A 16,048-nucleotide genomic window follows, 5' to 3' on the forward strand; every position below is an offset into this window, starting at 1 on the left:
AGGATGGTCTCTTAGAGAAGAGATGAGCAAAATGCATCCCTCCAGCTATTGCTGAACTGCAACTTCAGCTCCCCGGGTGTTTTGGACTTCAACAATTTCTAACAGCCTAAAAAGATTGTGGGAGTTATATTCATTCCTCAAAGGCACACCAAAACTGCCAGATTTGTAGGCTCTTCTTTAAGGCTGACAGGCTGGGTGCTTGCCTAATCTCTCGGGGCAGAGAATTCCAAAGCTGGGGGGCCACCACAGAGAAGGCCCTCTCCCTCGTCCCCACAAGTCATCCTTGCGACGGAGGGGGAAGTGAGAGGAGGGCTTCCCCAGAGGATCAAAGGGGTCATGCCAGTACATCGAAGGCAATACGGTCACGAAGGTAGGCGGGTCCCAAACCGCTCAGGGCTTTGTAGATGATAATCTGCACCTTGAATTGGGCCCGGAAAATGAACGGCAGGCAGTGGAGCTCCTTAAACAGGGGAGTGGACCGCTCTATGTAATTCACTTCTGTTAACAACCTGGCTGCTGAGCGTTGGACCAGTTGAACTTTCCAAGCCATCTTCAAGGGCAGCCCCACGTAGAGTGCATTGCAATAATCCAATCTAGAGGTAACTAAGGTGTGGACCACTGTGGTCAAATCGGGCTTTTTGAGGTATGGTTGCAGCTGGCACACGATCCTTTGATCCTTGTTCCAAGTGTGGTTTCTCATGAGAATGTCCCTGAGGGATGTGGGGATGATGATGCGCTCCCTGAATTGCTACCAGAGAATTCCCATGATTTGGAGCTTGAAAATTGCTTGGCACCTTGCCCAGCTGCAGAAATTAATGAGCAGATAGATAGACGGGAAGAGATTAGTCAAAACAGAAGAGCCGAACAGTGGCTTCTGTGTTCTGCCAGGCTCAGAGAGAGAAAGATAAGAGACTCGAAGTTAAAGCGAAACCAATTTCTGAGCGCTTGTGACATACCTTCACGAGGAGATAAAAGTCCCAAGTACAGGATATGGAGTCAGATAAAGCATCATTTGGAATCAAGTCAAGTTCTCGTCCTTGTTTCTTGGAAGCTTTGCTTGGAAAGATTCATGCTTAAGTGCCTTGGAAAGATTTGGTTTTGATTCTTGGATTCTATGTTTTTATATTCATGCCTTGGATTCATGTTTCCTCATTTCTTTGATTTTATTAGAGAAATTTTTGCCTTTTTTCATGGACTTTGATGGACTATTACCCTGGACTACTTTGTTCCTGCTTATCTTCCTATCTAATTGGATCTACCTATTTCTTTAAAGTGCTTTTTACTTTACTGCTTTTTAATTATATTCAATAAAGGGATTGTTTTCCTACTCAACCGCATAGTGCTCTTCATGGTCTGGAGTGTGTGATGATTTGCCTACCTTTTAGGCCAGGGAAAGCTCAGAAAGAAGGCCCAAGTATTTTGGCAGTCGTTTTATGAGATGGTGCAAGGAGGCAGCCATCTTAGAGTAACCATTTCCTAGAGGGGGTGGAGCTTAGGAGCAGCCTGGAGGGAAATGTGGAGAGCCTTTGTGATTGGCTGGAAGAAATTGGGCGGAGCTTAGCTAGAGTAGAGAAAAAATTTCCTGTAAGGGTGCGTTTTAAAATCTGACAGCTCAGTCAGGGTCTGGTGTTTGGAGAGTTCAGTCAGGGTTTGTGCGTTGGAGAAGAAAGTTAGGTTTTGGAGAGTGATAGGAGAAGAGAAGTAGTGAAGCCAAAAGTTGGTCAGTTAGTAAAGATAGATAGCTGTTAGGTAGTATAGAGAATAGACAGATCCAAAGGGGAAAGGACTGTCTGGAGTCTTTAGGAATTCTAGTCAGAGGGAAGTCTGCTAGTTTCCTGAGGGAGTGAAGAGTTGTTTTTGGAACCAAGTATTGAACTGTTTTTAAAGTAACCATACGCTTCAACTCATTTTTGCAACCGTTAAGCTTAAGTTCCTTTATTGTTGAAGTTCTCACAAATAAACAACTTTGTTCTTTGTTAAACAACATCTGTCTCAAGTGTGCCTCTATGTGAAATAGTTCCATAGCAGTTTAGAGAAACAGAATTTTAAGATTGGTGGCAGCGTTTATTTAAAATAATCTCATTGCTTTTATCTCAGAATTCAGAGCCCTGAGTGCGAATCCAGAACAACACAGCTTACTACAACCTCTTGCCAAACCAAAAGTTGAACATTCTTTTTCAAGTGTTGGGTGGTGGCCAGTGATCACAGAATATTACGTCAGAATACAGTGTGTTGGTGGCAAAGACTCAGCAGCCTCCAGACACTTAATTGAATTTATATAATAATCCTTTGTGGAGGCACAACGTTGGGATTCTTAGAATAAATCACCCAATCTTCTCACAGAGTGCAACAATTTCCATCTGAACAAGCTGTTAGGAATTGTGGGAGTTGAAGTCCAAAACACCTGGAGGGAGGGCCGAAGTTGGCCCATGCCTGACCTACACCCTGTTCTTCCAGTTCTCCTCCTCCCCACTGATAACACCCCTTTGCTTGCTTCCTTCCTTGCAGACGGCCATGCTGTACCCAGGCGTTGTCTTTGGCATCTGCTTCATCTTGAACTGCTTCATTTGGGGGAAACACTCCACAGGAGCGGTAAGTACGCCATTTTAAATTATTTTATTTGTCCATTTGCCTATGTTATACAGAGAGCAAACCCGGAAAAAATATTCACAAAATACCCGGGAGTGTATTTGAGTTTCAAGAATCCTAGACTGTCAGGAATCTTTGCAGTTCAGGATTTATTCTGCACAGAAGGTGCATATTGTTCTTTTAACTCAGGTAACATATTTTCTTTTGGGTTGTTGTAGGTTTTTCGGGCTGTATGGCCATGTTCTAGAAGCATTCTCTCCTGACATTTCGCCTGCATCTGTGGCAGGCATGCCTGCCACAGATGCAGGCGAAATGTCAGGAGAGAATGCTTCTAGAACATGGCCATACAGCCTGAAAAACCTACAACAACCCAGTGATTCCGGCCATGAAAGCCTTCGACAATATATAATTTTCTTGTTAAGAAATGTTGTATTTCTGTACAGGAAATGCTGTTTCCTGATCCTGTTTTGTGTTTGGGAAGTCTATGCCTTGTCTTTGCCCCTTCTACACTTAACATATAATCCAGGTATTCAAATCAGGATGAGCCACATTATTTGCTTTGAACTGGATTATTTGAGTTTACACTGCCATATAATCCAGTTCAAAGCAGATTATCTGGATTTCATATGTCATTGCAGACGGGGCCTTAACAGTAGTGGTGACAGTGGAGATTCATCACCCCACCAGCATGATATTCTGGAGGTTGTTTCAGGATCCAGAGGGTCGTTTGGGTTTATTTATTTTATTTATTTACAGTATTTATATTTTATTTATTTACACTATTTATATTCCGCCCTTCTCACTCTGCAGGGGACTCAGGACAGATTACAATGCACATATATATGGCAAACATTCAATGCCATTGAGACATAGAACATATATAGACAGACACAGAGGCAATTTAACATTCCAGCTTTTTTTGGCTTCCTGAGGGTATGCTCGATTCCGGCCACAGGGGGAGCTGTCGCTTGACCATCCACTGTCGCTTGACCATCCACTTGTGACACCAAGTCCTTTGATGGAATACTGAGTGTTAGCTGCATTAAGATCACGTCTGACCAAAAGGTCATGAGTTTGAAGCCAGCCCAGGTCGGAGTGAGCTTCCGACCAATTGTGTAGCTTGTTGTCGACCTTTGCAACCTGAAAGACAGTTGCATCTGTCAAGTAGGAAAATTAGGTACCACCTATGTGTGGGGAGGCTAACTTAACTAATTTACGAGGCCATAAAAAATCTCCCAGCAAAAGCATGCGGGGAATGCGGAAGTACTTCATCAGTGTCGCAGATGGACGACGAAAGTGACAGTTCCCCTGGCGGCCAGAAAAGTTAAATAGCCTCTGACTGTCTGTCTATATCTGTTCTGTGTCTTTGGCATTGAATGTTTGCCATATATGTGTACATTGTAATCTGCCTTGAGTCCTCTGCGGGTTGAGAAGGATGGAATATAAATACTGTAAATAAATAAATAAATAAATAAGATTTTATGGTGTCGTAAATTAAATTAGCCTCCCTACATAAAGTGGTACCTAAATTTCCTACTTGACAGATGCACCTGTCTTTCAGGCTGCAAAGGTCAACAGCAAGCTAGACTATTATTGGTCGGGAGCTCACTCCGACCCGGGCTGGCTTCGAACTCCTGACTTCTCGGTCAGTAGTGATTTAATGCAACTGGCTACTAACTTTTTTGCTCTTTTTGCCATTTTCTAGCTGTGGCTGGCCAGATGTTCTGAGTAGGGTTGGTCTCCTTTTTAGTAACATAAAGTTGGAAAATAATAATAATAATATAATAATAATAATAAAACTTTATTTGTACCCCGCTACCATCTCCTCAAGGGACTCGGTGCTGCTTACATGAGGCCAGGATACCCCCAAAGACCCTCTAGTCCAGTGGTTCTCAACCTGGGGGTCGGGACCCCTGGAGGGGTCACGAGGGGTTTTTAGAGGGGTCGCCAAAGACCATCAGAAAACACAACATTTTCTGTTGGTCATGGGGGTTCTGTGTGGGAATTTTCACCCAATTCTATCATTGGTGCGGTTCATAATTCTCTTGATTGTAGCTGAACTATAAATCCCAGCAACTACAACTCCCAAATGTCAAGGACTCTTTTCACCAAACTCCACCAATGTTCGTATTTGGGCATATTGAGTATTTGTGTCAAGTTTGGTCCAGATCCATCATTGCTTGAGTCCACAGTGCTCTCTGGATGTAGGTGAACTACAACTCCAAAGCTCAAGGTCAATGCCCACCAAACCCTTCCAGTATTTTCTGTTGGCCATGGGAGTTCTGTGTGCCAAGTTTGCTTCAATTCCATCATTGGTGGAGTAAAGCATGCTCTTTGATTGTAGGTGAACTATAAATCCCAGCAACTACAACTCCCAAATGACAAAATTAATTCCCCCCAACCCCACCAGTATTCAAATTTGGTCCAGTGATGAAAATACATCCTGCATATCAGATATTTACATAATCACAGAAGCAAAGTTGCAGATATGAAGTAGCAATAACAATATTTTTTTGCTTGGGGGTCACCACAACATGAAGAACTGTATTAAGGGGTCGTGACATTAAGAAGGTTGAGAACCACTGCTCTAGTCTAACCCTCTTCTGTGCAGGAAAGACACAATCCAAACACTCTTGACAGATGGCCGTCCAACCTTTGTTTGAAGGAGACACCCCCGGACTTTTGAAAGAGCACCTTCTGTATTTTGCAGGTCCCCTTCCCCACCATGGTGGCCCTGCTCTGCATGTGGTTCGGCATCTCCTTGCCGCTGGTCTACCTGGGCTACTACTTTGGGTTCCGCAAGCAGCCCTACGACAACCCCGTGAGGACCAACCAGATTCCGAGGCAGATCCCGGAGCAGAGGTGGTACATGAACAGATTTGTCGGGTGAGTCAATGAGAGCGGAGACAGAGGTGCTTAAAGTAAATGGCTTAAAGTAAATACTGCATCAGGCTGAAATGGGGTGCTGTTTTGCCTCCACAGGACCCAGTGGGGCTCTTCACCTACGTGTAATGCAGGACTTCCAAGAGACAGATATATTAGAACTGTGCAGAGCTTGGAGACGGGAATTGACACCCGCTGATACGGAAGCGAAAACATATTATTGCATACTAACCTTCTCGTCTTTCTTTCTCCACAACACCTTCCTCCCTTCCTCCCTTTCTTTCTCCCTCTCCCTCTCTTTTTCTGCTGCTTAGGATCCTGATGGCCGGCATCCTGCCATTTGGAGCCATGTTCATCGAGCTCTTCTTCATCTTCAGCGTAAGGACCAACCTTTCTGTGCCTTGCTCCTCACTATATTTCAGAAAGGGGTGTTTGAAGTTGGGGTTCATTCTAATAGTCAAATTCAAAATTTATTTGTCATGTCAGGGCAACCAGTCAATTGTATTACATTTCTAACAGAACAAAACAAACAAACAAACAAACAGACAAAACACAAAGTTTGCAAGCTTGGTAGTTGATTAACTGTCCTTTGACCAGTATCTGGCCCCTTGGAGTGCCTCTGGTGATGCCGCAAGAAGGTCCTCCGTTGTGCATGTGGCAAGGCTCAGGGTGCATCGCAGCAGGTGGTCAGTGGTTTGCTCTTCTCCACACTCGCAAGTTGTGGACTCCACTTTGTAGCCCCATTTCTTGAGGTTGGCTCTGCATCTCGTGGTGCCCGAGTGCAGTCTGTTCAGCACCTTCCAAGTCGCCCAGTCTTCTGTGTGCCCGGGGGGGAGTCTCTCATCTGGTATCAGCCATTGGTTGAGGTTCTGGATTTGAGCCTGCCACTTTTGGACTCTTGCTTGCTGAGGTGTTCCAGAGAGTGTCTCTAGATCTTAGAAAACTTCTAAGAAATCAAGAAAATTTCTTGATTTAAGTCATTGACGTGCTGACTGATACCCAAACAGGGGATGAGCTGGAGATGTCTCTGCCTTGGTCCTTTCACTATTGGCTGCTACTTCCCAGCGGATGTCAGGTGGTGCAATACCGGCTAAGCAGTGTAATTTCTCCATTGGTGTAGGGCGCAGACACCCTGTGATAATGCGGCATGTCTCATTAAGAGCCACATCTACTGTTTTAGTGTGGTGAGATGTGTTCCACACTGGGCATGCGTACTCAGCAGCAGAGTAGCACAGCGCAAGGGCAGATGTCTTCACTGTGTCTGGTTGTGATCCCCAGGTTGTGCCAGTCAGCTTTTGTATGATATTGTTACTAGCACCCACTTTTTGCTTGATGTTCAGGCAGTGCTTCTTGTAGGTCAGAGCACGGTCCAGAGACCAGGTGTTTGATTTACAGTCTCTGTAATAGCTGTTTCCTCTGTAATAGCTGTTTCCTACTACTACTATTGCTATCAGGTTACTGGCTTCATATTTTGACATTTTATGTACCACCTGAATAAGTGGTTCACATGTAGTTTTTCATGTTTCTTTTTTTAACAGTTTTTGAAAGACATTTAGGATATTGGGGTATTATTTATCAAATTTCAAATTTGCTCTCCTACTAGACATTACATAGGAAACCAGAAGAGGTATTCGCGTTAGCACTAAAATGATCCAGAATGATATTCCGCCCTTCTCACCCCGAAGGGGACTCAGGGTGGATCACAGCATATATATGGCAAACATTCAATACCGGGACACAAATTCTTATATACATTCATAAACATTTATCTCAATATTAAAATACACCATTTAAAACCGTCTTGGTCATCCGTGTCAAATCTAATTGGCCTGGTCATCTTTCCTCCTGCTGCTTTATTGCCCTGTCCCGAAAGTCTGGTGCCACAGCCAAGTTTTTACCATACTTCTAAAGAACAGGAGGGAGGGGGCTGACATGACCTCACCAGGAAGGGAGTTCTATAGCCAGGGAGCAATCACCGAGAAGGCCCTGTCTCTCATCCCCACCAATCATGCCTGTGACAGTGGCGGAACGGAAAGCAGGGCCTCCCCGGAGGATCTTAATCTCTGCGGTGGTTCATAGGGGGAAATGCGTTCGGACTGGTAATTAATACACACTTACCGTATATTCCGGCATGTAAGACAACTGGGTGTATAAGACGACCCACAACTTTTCTAGTTAAAATATAGAGTTTGGGATATACTCGCCGTATAAGACTACCCCTCTTCCACACACACCCAATAAATTTTTTTAAAAGCATCAGATTTGATTTCAATATGGCAATTTTCCTATTACTGTCCCTCCTTCTCTGCCTCTCAGATCTCACACATGCGCCCCTGCACTGCTTCACGGGGGTCTTCAGGAGCGAGATCTGAGAGGCAGAGGAGGAGGTACGGTAATAGGATACAAGGGTAGGCCAGACAGTTAAAAGAGGTGTGCTTGTCTGGGCACAGAGCCACTCTATCTCTTTTTTCCATACCCTGGGCGCCCCGGACGCCTGCAGCTTGCTCCACCCTTCACTTACGCCTTCCCGGTGAGGTGCCCCTTCAATCTCACCATCAGGACCGCATTAAGTCCATGAATCCTGATGAATGGATTTTCTTCTACCGTACTTGTACAACATCGCCATTAATGCTTTCATACAGTCGCTGCATACAGCAGGGATGCAGCCACTGCCATTTTTGAGCTCCCCCCACAATATGCAGCAACCACAGATGCTCCAATCCAGATTGGGAGTTTCAGCACCCACTCTGTAAGACGACTCCCGGTGTATAAGATGACTCCCCCATATAAGACGACACCCGAGTTTTGGGTTGAAAAGTAGTCTTATATGCCAGAAAATACAATGTGTATATGTGTGTATATGTATATGTATACATACATATCTATATATGTTAAACAAATCAGGGGTGTAGAGTTAAGGTTCCATGGAAAGTCCATGTCTTCTGAAGGGTTCCATAACTGGGAAAGGCTGCCGAAAGGGTGCCTAGTGTTTCTAGGGACATTGCTAAGGGGGCTTCCCCACACCTGCCAACCTAATAATAATAATAACAACAACAACAACAACAGTAATAACACTTTATTTGTACCCCGCTACCATCTCCCCAGGTGCGGCTTACATGAAGCCAAGCCCGCAATACATCAATAAACAGAACATCAATAAAATAAAACATCAATAAACAAAAAAATGCAATGTAAATCATAACGTATTCTCAATAGCTGTCCTCTCTTATTCATTGTGTCCCCCTTTCTTTCTTTGTTTTCTGAATGCAGGCAATTTGGGAGAACCAGTTCTACTACCTCTTTGGCTTCCTCTTCCTGGTGTTCATCATCCTGGTGGTTTCCTGCTCCCAAATCAGCATCGTCATGGTCTACTTCCAGCTCTGCGCAGAGGTGAGGACTTGCAGAGAACTCCGTCTCTGACAGGAAATTTGTATGTGACCTCAAGTATATACGTATATAGCCGGCATGGGCAAACTTGGGCCCTCCAGGTGTTTTGGACTTCAACTCCCACATTTCCTAGAACCCTATTGGCTGTTAGGAATTGTGGGAGTTGAAATCCAAAACACCTGGAAGGAGGGCTGAAGTTTGCCCAGGCCTGCTGTATAGAATGGGCATAAAAATAAAACATTCACTGATACTCGCAGGCGCGATTGGTGGGAATGAGGGAGAGGGCCTTCTCCATGGTGGCCCCCCGACTCTGGAACTCACTCCCCAAGGATATCAGACAAGCCCCCACATTGGCAGTCTTCAGGAGGAGCCTGAAAACATGGCTGTTCCAGTGTGCCTTCCCTGAATAAAGGAAACAATCCCCAACAAAATACCCTGAAAAGCACTTTAATTACCCGTTGTGTTGCTCTCTACTCTTGGTTTAAAACCCTTTTTATCTACAGTTATGTATTGTTATAGATAAGTGTTTGTAATGGTAGGTATATAGTAGTGCATAATATTGGGCAATGGTAGCCAGCTTAGCTCGCTTTGAGCTGAGTTGCTATGGAGATAGGGGCGGAGCCAACTGCCACTTGGCAGAGTAGCCATTTTAAAGCAGTCAGTCTGTGGTCTGTGAACTGCAGAGGTGGCTGGTTCTGTTATGTGTGGTGAACCAGTGAGGATTCTGTAGTTAAAGAACTACAGGGGAAGGCTGATTCTTTGGTAGTAAGAATCAGGAAGGCCAATATAGTCAATATAGTTTAGATAAGTCGAGTGACTTATTTATATTAAAAGTAAGAGTTGTGGAAAAAGAGGGGAAGCCCTAATAAGCATCTTTATTGCAACAGAACCATCATAAAGAAAGAATAAGCATGTGCCTGAAACAATCTGTTAAAGAAACATCTTTTTAAAAGAACTAAGTTTGAGACTTGTTTGTTAGAAGAATTAGACCTCCCAAGAGTTATTTAAGAACAGTTATGAATGTAACCATTGAAGAACCTCTAAGAGAAAGGACACTTTGAAACCATCAAGCTTCTGTACTTCAATAAACTTGTTACAGTTTCTTTTTAAAGTCAAGCCTATGCTCTTTTCTTTCCAAGTCAAGTCACGCTACATATTAAAGAAAGACCAAAGCAACATTACAAGCTGTTGGTTGTGTCATCAATTTAATAAGCCCTTCTTTTACCAACTCTCTACATATTGATAGTAGTTATATTTATACATCCTTGCAATTTGGTGGCACCGTTACAAATTAGTGGCCAAGCCTTTACAATTAATAGCAGTAATATACAGGCTCCTTCACACCTTCTACTAGATACATCCTTTGTTCATGTCCAGCATTTACTTTTAAAGTTTTAACTATTACATAGGTTTTAAAATTCTTCTGTGTTATTGCCTATGTCCGGTTTATACTAATTGTATTGTTTATTTTGCATATTGCTTGTTGTTTTATCGATGTGTTGTTGGGCTTGGCCTCATGTAAGCCGTTCCAAGTCCCCATTGGGGAGATGGTGGCGGGGTATAAATAAATAATAATAATAATAATAATAATTATTATTATTATTATTATTATTATTACAAAACCAGCATTTGCAAGGCTTGCTAAATAGGTTTTCTCCCCTTTAGGAAGCATCTTCTGCAGAGTCTGCTTTAAATGCTGCACAACATTTTCGTGTAAACTGTTGGGAATCAGGAGCTGTTAGGCTCAAAATAACTCTCTCTGAGGGCGATTCCACCAAAAACATAGCAGAGTGCTAGATGCACAGTTCACATAATTAGCAAGGATTGGCTCCCATTCAACAGGATGGGACAGGATTGCAGATCCGCTTAAGCGGCTGAAGGGAGAAAGGAAAGGGCCTGAGGCTGTTAGGAATGGTGGGAGTTGGAGTCCAAAACATCTGGAGAGCCCAAGTTGGCCCATGCCTGGTCCAGAAGATGTGCTTTTGGGGGAATCTACTTCCCTGTTAGAAGGGCAGCCCTGGAAGCAACAGAAGTCTCACCTGGTTTTTCACCTCTGTTGCAAAGCCTACCATGCAAACAGGCACAGTTCCAAGTGGAATATATCTTGATCCAAACCTGGGAGGAGTCCTAAGTGTCAGTACTATAGTTTTACTGGTGTGAAATATGGTTTATGGCTTTTAAACTCTGGGTGTCCGGTGTAGAACATAATGCTATGTAATGCTATGCAAGATTTAAAGCCATAGAGTGATTTATGGTTTTGGGACCAGGCCTTCAGGCAGTAGAAGTAAATGTATGCAGCATTTCAGAAAGACAATGACTGGAACAGCGATTCAACGGACAAGACTGTTTTATTGTTTTAATGATTGTTTTATGGCTCATGGATGTATTTTTAAATGTAACTTATGTCTAATTGTAGTATATAATTGTAATTGTTTGTACTGGCATTGAATTTTTGCCATTTATTTTATTTATTTTTCGTGGTAGGGGCAACCAGACCATTGTATTACATTTCTAACAGAACAAAACAAACAAACAGACAAAACACAAAGTTTGTAAGCTTGGTAGTTGATTAAATGTCCTTTGACCAGTGTCTGGCCACTTGGAGTGCCTCTGGTGTTGCCGCAAGGAGGTCCTCCATGGTGCATGTAGCAGGGCTCAGGGTGCATTGCAGTCTGTAGTTTGCTCTTCTCCACACTCGCATGTCGTGGATTTCACTTTGTAGCCCCATTTCTTAAGGTTGGCTCTGCCATTACTTATGTGTAAACCGCTTTGAGTCCCTCTTGGGGTGAGAAAAGCGGTGTACAAATACTGTAAATAATAATAATAATAATTTACTGCCTAGAGTGAACTGTGAGCTTTTCCTGTATACGTCACACATTCCAATGACGTGGATTTGAGATTGCGGACTGCTGGGCGTTTTCTCTTCTAGCCATGCTGGAGAAGAAGCAAGATACATGTGTGATTTCTCTTGTACATAGTTATGTTTGTTATTTTCGTAGCTGTTAGAAAGTAACTAAATAAAATGTGCCACTTCAAGGCTTTGAAGTTGATTGAAGACTGCGCGCTTTGTTTCCATTGCAAGCCTCCTAGCAGTTGCTCTGAGGCCAAATTTTACTGACACTAAGGTGGGGAGATGTTTAAGCGGCTTACAAAACACAGATCTCTTCTCCCTTTGGCAGGACTATCGGTGGTGGTGGAGAACCTTCCTGGTATCTGGAGGATCCGCCTTCTATGTGCTGATTTATGCAATCTTCTACTTTGTGAACAAGGTACGACTGATAGCAGCACTGGTTTGGGAGTATCTCGGGGTCGGGACTGAATCTACATCATTTTTGTTGCTACTTCATAACTGTAATTCTGCTACTGTTATGAATCGTAATATAAATATTTGATATGCAGGATGTATCTGCATTCACTGGATCAAATTTCGTACAAATAACACAATATGCCCAAATTTGAATCCTGGTGGGGTTGGGGCAGATTGATTTCGTCATTTGGGAGCTGTAGTTGCTGGGATTTATAGTTCACCGTTCAAAGACCATTCTGAACTCCACCAACAATGGATATGATCCAAACTTGGCACACAGAACTCCCATGACCAACAGAAAATACTAGAAGGTATTGTCGAAGGCTTTCATGGCCGGAATCACTCAGTTCTTGTGGGTTTTTTCGGGCTATATGGCCATGTTCTAGAGGCATTTCTCCTGACGTTTCGCCTGCATCTATGGCAAGCATCCTCAGAGACCTCTGAGGATGCTTGCCATAGATGCAGGCGAAACGTCAGGAGAAATGCCTCTAGAACATGGCCATATAGCCCGAAAAAACCCACAAGAACTGAATACTAGAAGGGTTTGGTGGGCACTGACCTTGAGTTTTGGAGTTGTAGTTCACCTACATCCAGAGAGCACTGTGGACTCAAGCAATGATGGATCTGGACCAAACTTGGTACGAATACTCAATATGCCCAAATGTGAACATTGATGGATTTGCAGGGAAATAGACCTTGACATTTGGGAGTTGTAGTTGCTGGGATTTATAGTCCACCTACAATCAAAGAGCATTCTGAACCCGAGCAATGATAGAATTGGGTCCAACTTCCTACACAGAACCCCCATGAACAACAGAAAATACTGTGTTTTCTGGTGGTCTTTGGTGACTCCTCCGACACCCCCTCGAGACCCCTCCAGGCGTCCCGACCCCCAGGTTGAGAAACGGTGGCCCAGTGCAATCCCTTTATGATTCTATTCATGCAGCCTAGAACCTCATTGGCTTTTGGAGCTGCCACATCACACTCGTGGCTCCTGTTCAGCTTGTTGTCTCCTAAGATCCCTGGATCTCTTCCACATGGAGTGTTTTTGTTGAAGCTGTTTGCAATTTATAATGTAGATTTCAAAGTATGTATGTATGTTTAAAATGCTGTAGCTATGTGTGCAGAGTGTAATGTATTCCTGTGTGGAAAGAGTTAACTGAACCATGGAGGGAATGGCATTCCTAGAGAGGTCATAAATCAAGTGTATAGAACAAATGGACACAGCATGGTATGTCATACGTCATTCTGGAATGCAAGAGGTGTGGATTAGTACTGATAACAGTTAGTGTTCAAGGAGCTCCATTGGCTGACGTTCATTTTCCAGTCCCAATTCAAGGTGCAGGTGCTTACCTACAAAGCCCTAAACGGTTTGGGACCTGCCTACCTGCGTGACTGCATCTCCGTTTATGAACCCGCACGCTCCCTCCGATCATCTGGAGAGGCCCTGCTCTCGATCCCACCTGCGTCGCAGGCGCGTTTGGTGGGGACGAGGGATAGGGCCTTCTCTGTGGTGGCCCGCCGACTCTGGAACTCTCTTCCCAAGGACATTAGACAAGCCCCAACATTGGCTGTCTTTAGCAAGCGCCTGAAGACCGGGCTGTTCCAGTGTGCCTTTCCAGAATAGGAAACTCCTGGTTTCAAGTCCCAAATGCATCTTGCTAGAGATTTAGGATTATCTGCACATTGTACCTACCCAAATACCTCCACATACATATTACCTGTCACGACAGCACTTTTAAACTTTGTCCATTACATTTGGCCCGGCCTTGGTTTTAATTGCGTCACGGTGTCATTGTTTTATTGTTTTTGCTTGATGTTTTATTATTTGCTTATGCGTTTATTGTGTATTGTATGTTGTTGTCGGCGACCTTGGCCTTTGTAAGCCACATTGAGTCCTTCGGGAGATTTTGCGGGGTATGAATAAAGATAATAATAATAATAATAATAATAATAGTGTGTTCGCAATGTTACGATTAAACGGTGAGTTTATGATGTGCTGAGTGTTAAGTAGCTTCTAATGTATATAGCTGTAAAATAGTTTATAGCCTAAGGTGGCTGTGATTGATCTGTTCCTGTGTTGTTGTGCTGCCGATGTCCCTGACAGTTTTCAAGCCAGGTGTCCCCCATCCTATATCTGTACATTTCATTTTTATTGCCTGAGTGTCATGCCAGACATTTCTCTTGGTTGAAAATCCGTTTGTTGGTTCCTGGCCTGCTCTCTCATTCATGTTGCTCACCTCTCTCTCTCTCTCGTCTCTCTTGCAGCTGGACATTGTGGAGTTCATCCCCTCCTTGCTGTACTTTGGCTACACTGCCCTCATGGTGCTGTCCTTCTGGCTCCTGACGGGGACCATTGGCTTCTATGCAGCCTATATGTTCGTCCGCAAGATTTACGCGGCTGTGAAGATAGACTGAAAGCGCTGGGGCGCCGTGCAGCACAAGGCGGACCTTCCTCTCGTTTTCCTCCTGGGATGGAAGCGAGGGACTCTTCTCTCTTTCCTCTTTCTCCCAAGGAAGCAGGACTCGGTGGGAGCGGGACACCAGAAATAAAAGAGAAAAACAAAACAGCTCAATGTTGGGAATGTAATCTTTGGCACCGTGTCCTTGGAAAACAGGGGGGAAATCTCCTGGAGGGATGTGTAGATACTTTGCATTTTAATTTTTACTCTATTCTGGTCAAAAGGAACTTTGGAAAGCTCCGAATCATCCCTCTCAATGAGTTTTTAATTTTCTTTCGTCCTTATTTTTCTCTCTCTGTGTCATGGTAACAGCGACGGATACACTTTTTTGTGAAGGAGGCATTTAATTAAGGGAGAGGCGTTCTTCGTTTTCTGTGCAGAATGGCCTTTTGTTGTGCCTGCCGTCGGAAGACAGTGAAAATCCTGAAAATGTTTGCAAATGCTTGGCCACGACTCCAGGAAGCTCTCTTTTCTCTTCTGCCACTTATGAGAAACGTGCCATTTCAGAATTGCAAAGCAAAGGCAGTTTCTCAGAGGAATCCAAACCCTTTGCCTCCTTCTGCTGCTCAATGCTGGAGGTTTTCAAAGGAAACCGCAATGATAGAGGCTTGCCTTGTCTCGGCAAGCTTTGAACGACAATAAGAAGTGTGAAGTTTGTCCATTTCCACAATAACCTGGGTCTACGAGACAGAGAAATGCTGGAAAAACATTCCTTATGAATCACCTCAAACTAATCTCCTTAACTGAGAGGAAGCGCCAGACTCTTTATGTCTGGGCAAAACTCGCTCCGCTGTTCATGTGCCAAGCAAAGGAGTCTAGGCTGGTAAATGTAAGAGAAGGAAAGAAGCTAGAGGACTTCTGTGAGGCTGTTGGGCTTTTCAAGAAAGGATGTCCTTGCTTCTGCAAGTGTTTCTTCCATCCTCGTCTGCTTCTCAGCAGAACATTCTCTCAATCTGCCCCAACGATGAGGAAATCGGAGGTAGCCGAGAAGCTTCAATGCCCTCCTTGACCATCGCCGCAAAGGACCGAGGCCTGACTCAAAGGAACCGTGGCGCTCCTTGCCACGCTGTGGTCGCCCTCATGTGCGGTGGAGTCCGTCCCGAGAGCTCAATTCGATCCAGATCTAGGATATTCGAGTCAGCCCCCTCCACCTATATTCCTTACACTTTTTAATGTATTGTTTGAGCCCAACTGTAAATAAATATGTTGTTGTCCTGTTGTCTCTCTCGTAGACGTCCTTGTTTGTACAACGCTTGCAAATGCTTCCCAAAAATGGTTTGTTCCAATTATCAGGGTACCATTTGTAGTCTCTTGCCCTGAAGGTAAAGCGTTAGTAACCCAGGCATGGGCCAACTTTGGCTCTCCAGATGTTGTGGACTTCAACTCCCACCATTCCTAACAGCCTCAGGCCCTTTCCTTT

General features: G+C 44.0%; 1 protein-coding gene across 1 annotated transcript in view; it reads left to right on the forward strand.

Moving 5' to 3' along the window:
- Positions 1-14,736, forward strand: part of TM9SF4 (transmembrane 9 superfamily member 4) — a 43,519-nt gene extending 28,783 nt beyond the window's left edge. Inside the window, exons 13-18 of the mRNA XM_067468283.1 lie at positions 2,509-2,592; positions 5,300-5,475; positions 5,787-5,850; positions 8,743-8,862; positions 12,039-12,128; positions 14,435-14,736. Coding sequence (XP_067324384.1) covers positions 2,509-2,592; positions 5,300-5,475; positions 5,787-5,850; positions 8,743-8,862; positions 12,039-12,128; positions 14,435-14,584 — 684 coding nt within the window. The 3' untranslated portion in view covers positions 14,585-14,736. The remainder of the gene's footprint in view (positions 1-2,508; positions 2,593-5,299; positions 5,476-5,786; positions 5,851-8,742; positions 8,863-12,038; positions 12,129-14,434) is intronic.
- Positions 14,737-16,048: the final 1,312 nt, after the last annotated feature.

Source organism: Anolis sagrei, chromosome 4, assembly GCF_037176765.1.
Source record: "Anolis sagrei isolate rAnoSag1 chromosome 4, rAnoSag1.mat, whole genome shotgun sequence".
Classification (NCBI taxonomy): domain Eukaryota; kingdom Metazoa; phylum Chordata; class Lepidosauria; order Squamata; family Dactyloidae; genus Anolis; species Anolis sagrei.